Source organism: Lampris incognitus, chromosome 4, assembly GCF_029633865.1.
Source record: "Lampris incognitus isolate fLamInc1 chromosome 4, fLamInc1.hap2, whole genome shotgun sequence".
In the NCBI taxonomy this organism is placed as follows: domain Eukaryota; kingdom Metazoa; phylum Chordata; class Actinopteri; order Lampriformes; family Lampridae; genus Lampris; species Lampris incognitus.
In genome coordinates, this window is record NC_079214.1 from 58,951,564 (window position 1) to 58,958,625 (window position 7,062).

Sequence of the window (7,062 nt, forward strand, 5' to 3'; positions counted from 1 at the left end):
CTCATAATCCTGCATCCTCACCCTCATAATTCCTCATAATCCTGCATCCTCACCCTCATAATTCCTCATAATCCTGCATCCTCACCCTCATAATTCCTCATTTCCCGCGGTAAATCTCGCAGGCGTCGCGAAAGACACGCCGTTGTCAATAGCCCGCGCGCCGACAAACAGGAAACTGGTATGACCGCTGCAGTAGAAACCGGAAGTCAGCGGAGTCGGTTTTAGTTGCGTAGCCCTTTTATCACACATTGCCTCCTTTACAGCACGAGCCGAGCATGTGTAATCATGTGTGCGGTTTCTATGCAGTACGAGGCCATTACCCCCGGACAGGAGGCAAGTCGGTGTGGGAAGGAGGCATCCCCACGCTGCCTCATGGGACTGCTGTGCGGGATTCAATAAGAAGGAGGAGACCTCTGAACTGAGATAAAGCAGGGTGTACGAGAGTGTTTTAATCTACGAGTATGCTTCAGGGATGCGGCCGGTGCTCAGATAAAGCCATTTTTATGACTGCCGGGCATGATATCATCGTGGATAGAACACCGGGTTCACTGGCACGACTTTATAACCGGTTATAACAAGGGGATATCGATTTAGCAGCACAACCGCTTCAAATTATAGCTAAATTTTATTGTCTTACATAATAACTTTTACACTTTAATAAATTCGCAGGAAATCGTTTAGAGCTTCTTCTTCTCTTCTTTTTTTAAGCCTTAATGAGATAGTGAGACTGGAAGGAATGAGGAAACTTTTATTTTGGTAAGTCTACTGAAGTGGAGCAGCGCGCACCGTATTTTAGGTTTCCCCTCGTGCGTTTTCTCTGGCGTGTGTCTCGTTGTGTCTGTGTCCATGAGAGAATTTGCAACGCAGTGTGTGTTGTGTGCAAACTGTCGAGGCGGTGTGTGTGTGGGGGGGGGGGGGGGGGGAGACAACGCTCCATACGTGCAGCCAATGCGCCATAGTGTCCAAAAGGTGGCACTGTTGAGTTTTACAATGGTGCACAAAGGGACAGCCAGCACTCTGCAGTCCTCCTTTTTCAAATCACATGTCGAATTTCACCGAATTACACACACACACACACACTCACACACTCACACACACACACACACACACACTCATACACTCACAAGCACAAAAGCACACGTTCATAGCGTTGTGTATTAGGTGAAAAGTTGGTTTCAGGGTCAGTGGTTTCCCTCTCAGCCTTTGTACAAAAATAATCGTGTTGGGGAAGAGAAAAATGAAAACCCATGCAGAAAGAATTCCCAAAACACTTCCTTGGAATAGGCAATCTAATGGAGAGCACAATAGAAATGAATACAATAAAAAAGAAAAGCATCAACATATATATATATATATATATATATATATATATATATAAGCATTACATCATGATGGCGTCAGTATATTTGTTTACCAAAACGTGGAGGGTTGATTTTAATTTATTTCCTTTGCAAAATCGTTAAACACACACGCAGGCTGGGGCTGAAGGAGAGAGGGAACATGCCAGCCCTTCTCTGTGTGTTTCAGACCCTCTCCCGACCGCCATACGTTACGCACGCATGTCTCACATGGCTCGAAAGCGGTTGCAACGGGAGAAATTACCGACCTTCACGACTAAAACAGTGATTAAAACACACACGCACGCACGCACGCACGCGCGCACACACACACACACACACACACACACACACACACACACAGAGTTCGCCTTAAAGTGGAGAGAGGCTGTGCGATCCAGCTGCCAGTCAGCTGACAGCGTCTGACAGTTGAGAAAAGTTTGGTTTCTGTTTAACCATGTTAATTAGCTCGTGGATTGCGCCAGCCCATTGGCTCCTCCTCGATTTCCCCCGTCTGTGACGTCAGAGCGGCTATAAAACTCTGCAATGCTTTTAAACTCATCTGCTGTGTGATCCCCTCTAAAAAACCACCCCAACCAAGTTAGAGAGGCATTTTAACGGGCGAGGAAGGCTAGGTCTGAGCCCCCAGTTATATCTATCTATCTATCTATCTATCTATCTATCTATATATATCTATATATATATATATGTGTGTGTGTGTGTATATATTCTATATACCTTCGGCAGAGAAGCAGACCGTTTTCCGCCGCCTCCTCCGCCTCGCGCTATGCAGCCGTGAAGAAGAAACCCGCAAAGTGTTAAATGTTTGAAATACTGAGCCGCCGACTTTCACGTGCTGGAAAAGGACTCCGCGGCTCACGCGCACGGCACCGGCGCGTCCGTGCGGTAGACTCTGCAGGGCAAAACTACACCGACACGCGGGGAAGTTCGCCGCCGCCGCCGCCGCCGCCGCGAGAGGGACGCTGAACCCAAAAACCCAAAACAAAAAAAAAAAACAAAAAAAATTTTTTTTTGTTGTTTTTTTTTTTTAACGTTTTATTTCTTCCCTACTGTCAAGACAAGCGCTTAACAAAAGAAGAAGAAGAGGAGGAAGAAGAAGTAGAAGAAGAAGAAGAAGAAGGAGAGAAAAGCGTTCAAACTGGCTCACGTCCTTCCCAACCAGCCCAGTTTGACAGCTGCTCTTCATCCCGCTTGGAGGACTGTCAGCAGCAAGAGGATGGCATCAGAGCTGGCAATGAGCAACTCCGACCTGCCCACCAGTCCCCTGGCCATGGAATATGTTAATGACTTCGATCTGATGAAGTTTGAAGTGAAAAAGGAGCCGGTGGAGCCCGATCGCAACATCAGCCAGTGCAGCCGCCTTATCGCCGGGGGATCCCTGTCTTCCACCCCGATGAGCACGCCTTGCAGCTCGGTGCCCCCTTCCCCCAGCTTCTCGGCGCCCAGTCCGGGCTCGGGCAGCGAGCAGAAGGCGCACTTGGAGGATTTCTACTGGATGTCCGGCTACCAGCAGCAGCTGAATCCAGAGGCGCTGGGCTTCAGCCCCGAAGACGCGGTAGAGGCGCTGATCAACAGCAGCCACCAGCTCCAGTCCTTCGACGGCTATGCCAGAGGGCAGCAGTTCGCCGGCGCGGCCGGGGCGGGGGGCGCCATGGCCGGCGAGGAGATGGGCTCCGCCGCGGCGGTGGTGTCGGCGGTCATCGCCGCCGCCGCCGCCCAGAACGGGGGGGGGCACCACCACCTACACCACCACCACCACCACCACAACAACAGCAGCAGCAGCAGCAGCAACAGCAGCAGCGGCAGCGGCAACCACCACCACCACCAACACCAACACCACCACGCGCCCGGAGTCCAGTCCGGCAACAGCAACTCCGGCGCGAGCCACCCGCACATGCACCTGGACGACCGCTTTTCGGACGAGCAGCTGGTCACCATGTCGGTGCGCGAGCTGAACCGGCAGCTGCGGGGGGTCAGCAAGGAAGAGGTGATCCGGCTGAAGCAGAAGAGGAGGACCCTAAAGAACAGAGGCTACGCGCAGTCCTGTCGGTACAAGCGCGTGCAGCAGCGGCACGTGCTGGAGGGGGAGAAGACGCAGCTCATACAGCAAGTGGACCACCTCAAGCAGGAGATCTCCAGGCTGGTCCGGGAGAGAGACGCCTACAAGGAAAAGTACGAGAAGCTGATCAGCAACGGCTTCCGAGAAAACGGATCCAGCAGCGACAACAACCCTTCCTCCCCGGAGTTTTTCATGTGAGTTTCGGCAATATCGTGAAAAAAATATATATATACATATATATATATATATATATATATATATATATATATGTATGTGTGTGCGTGTGTGTATATATATACATATATATATATATCTCAGCTGAGTTACTCACCCCCACCACCCCACCCCCCACCACCCCTCTCAAAAGTTTTCTTTATGAAACTTTTGGGGTTTTTTTTTTCTTTACCCCCCCTCTCCTCTTTTGGCGCACGTGCCTCAATAGACCAAGAACTAATCTGTCAACTTTTTTTTTCTTCTTTATTTTAAACTTTTTTTTTTTTGTGAGAACAAGCGTTTGCCGAAGTCTCTCGACTGTCCTGTAGAGTTTGAGGGGTTTTGTCATCCGTGTTTTTCATTTCGGGACGCTCCTGTCCCGCACACTTCCATCTCCTCTTGGTTTTGCTCCACATATACCAAACCACGTGTCACCATCTTTTACCCTCATCGCTGTTCGTCAGATTTGCGGTGTTTGAGTAAACTTTTTTTTTTACATTTTTTTTTTAAGTCGGTAAAACTTTATGCCGCTGTATACACGAGGTGTGCATGCGATCGCCGAGTATACACCACCACCACCCCCCCCCCACCGTGAAGCTCATCAACTTGCCTTCTTCACCGTCTTACTTCCAATTCAGTGTACAGAAACCTGTATAAAAAGACAACAAAAAAACTGCACCCATCGACATCATATTTTTTGGCCTTTCCCCCCCCCTTTTTTTTTTAACTTTTTTTTTTTTCGTGTCTGCCAAATGTGGAGGACTGCAAGCCTGCCATTTTTACGCCACCTCATCCCATGCGTCGTGCTTGCTGTTGTGTTAAGCAACGACGACAACAACAAAAAAGACTTGTGTGATCCATCAGAAACAAAAATCCATTGCTTTCTTTTATTTTCTTTTATTTCTCTTTTTATTTTTTACGAGATGTGCTGTTGAACTGCCCTGCATGCTGGACATGTACGGTTTTCTTTTCTTTTCTTGTGCTTGAAGATGTACTTTTCTTTCTTTTGGTCGGATGACTCCAGCATGGCATTCATATACATATATCTATATATATATATATATATACTTCATTTTGTGGTCTCATCACTTTTTTTGGGGGGGTAGCAGCAAAAAAAAAGTGACCGGACTCCCCACACCCCCCCCCTTCTTTACGACCTGTACGCGTGCGTCGCCGCTGCGTCGCCGCTGCGTTGAAGCGCAGCGCCGCGCCGCCTCGCGCCGCCCCGCGCCCCCGCGTGTGACCGTGCGGGCTGCAGGGATGAGTTGCGCCGGTGATGCACGTGCTTGATGGCAGTGGATCGGCGGGGATCCCGGCGCAAAAAAAAAAAAGGGGGGCAAAGAAAGGACCTCACCTATTCTTAAAGGAACCCCCCCTCCTCCCCCTCCCCCCCCATCATCCCGAACCCGGGGACCCACCTGTCCGTTGCCTTTAGAGCGCGTGACGCAGGCTTGCCATGTACTGTCTATTTAAGAGAAGAAAGATACTCCAGACTTGTGCGTTTGACAACTTTGGAATGAATTTTTAAAGATAATTTAAGTTGCATAGCTGTTATTATTTTTTTTTTCCTTCTCTTTTTCTTCTTCTGTGAAATTGTGAAAGGTAACATGTGCTACAGGTTGATCTTAAGTGAAAATAAGACAGCCGGGGTGATTAGCTGGAGAGGTCCCTGCGTAAAAGGGGGATTTCTGGCGTTGGTTTGGGGGAAATTGGCACGTCTCCCATTGATGTAAGCAGCAGTTTGGTGGAGCAGTGCATGATGGACAGCGCTTTGGTAGCACGTGTGACAGCCACCTGCAGTGTATGTATATATATATATATATATATACATATATGTGTGTCTGTGGGTGTGTGTGTGTGGGGCTGATGGTCCAGCACTTCACCTGTAGTGTCTCCAGCAGAGTTGGAGAGGGTGAGACATCTCATCCAAAGTGGAGGTAACTATAGCCATGCTTTTGGAAAACGTGTCTCCATAACGAACACGAAGTATTTGAACTAAACAAAAACATTTTTAAAAAAACAAATGCACTAAATTCAAGCCTGTAATTATTCAGATCATGATGACGAAGCCTGTCCTCTGCCATTGAAGCGCAAATGTCGTTTTGCTTTTCTTTTTCTTTTTCTTTTTTTTAATTATTATTATTATTATTTTTGCGACGCATGTGTCGCGATGGTAACATTTCTTGAGTTTTGTTTTTTTTTTTTTCTTTCTTTCTATTTTTTGTTTGTCAGGCCAGGCAAGAATGTTTGTCTTAAACGAAGTCAATATTTGCAAAGCAATAACAATAATATAATGAATAATGTCTGGACATTGTTAGATGGTCAGGGATTGACACCCTGCTTGTACAAAAAAAAAATGAGGGAGAACCAGTCACCAATAAATCTTTAAAATATGTTAATTAATCTTTCCTCCTTTATATATATATAAATATATATATATAAAAATATATATATATTTTGCTGTGCAAAATTATTTCACTCACTAACCATATGTGATGTTCATATGTGCTCGTTTTTTTTTTCATTTCATACATTAAATGATATGCAATAAATGTATATAATTGTCTTCAGTCAGTTTCTTAATTTCTGTCCTGGGGCTCGTGCTGTGAGCGAGACGCGACGCTGACACGTAGCGAGGGAGGCTCGAACAACGCACCAAACACACATAACATCACCACTTCTGCACATTTTCCACTTGAGCAAAGGCGAGGTGGAGGGGGCCGCCGTGCGCGTGAGAGGGGCTCTCCGCGCGTTTGTTTTTTTTTTGGGGTGAAGCCACGCTGGTTTCACACGCAGCAGTGGAAATCGCTTTATATCAGCACCTGCAGAGCTGAGGTGGGACCAGGCAGGGGAACCACCAAAAACACACCCAGCAACACCGTGGCCTGCCTTTGCTGTTACTGCAGGAGACATCCGCTACTGCATGCAACAGAGCATGCGATAGTGCATGCGATGGCCTCGTGCAGGAGAAACCCCCCCCTGCAGATCCACTTCCATTGTTTACCTAACCGATTATACCAATATAGAAACTGATCATTTCATATTGTTGTCAGTTTTCCATATTGATTCCCCCCCCCTCATTGCCAACCATTGTTGTAATCACAAAATCATAACTTGGAGTCATATAAATATACTTTATTGCATGCCGGCCATCTTCATTTTTTCTATCAAGCGCACAACACATCGTGTACTTACTGTCTGGGTTTTCAGACTATGGCTTGAAGCTTTGGTGTCTCTTGTTCAGGCTGTCGATATGGTCAGCAATAACACCTGTGTCCTCAAGTCTGGAAGGGCGTGATGATGAGGAGGAGAAGGAGGGGGGTCGCTGTGTGTAACATAGTGTGTCTGAGCAAACATCTCTGCAGGGTGCGCACAACCTGCCCTGCATTGTGTGCACACTTCTAAGTATTTTATACATTATATATATTTGTG

General features: G+C 47.2%; 1 protein-coding gene across 1 annotated transcript; it reads left to right on the plus strand.

Annotated features, from left to right (window-relative positions):
* Window positions 1–2,512: 2,512 nt before the first annotated feature.
* Window positions 2,513–3,615, plus strand: mafa (MAF bZIP transcription factor a). Its single transcript, XM_056278945.1, has one exon. The coding sequence runs from the start codon at window positions 2,575–2,577 to the stop codon at window positions 3,613–3,615; it is 1,041 nt and encodes a 346-aa protein (XP_056134920.1). The 5' UTR covers window positions 2,513–2,574.
* The last annotated feature ends 3,447 nt before the right edge of the window (window positions 3,616–7,062 follow it).

Bases quoted from the DNA above. Each gene is read 5' to 3' on its own strand.
- mafa (XM_056278945.1), top strand. From the start codon at position 2,575: ATGGCATCAGAGCTGGCAATGAGCAACTCCGACCTGCCCACCAGTCCC.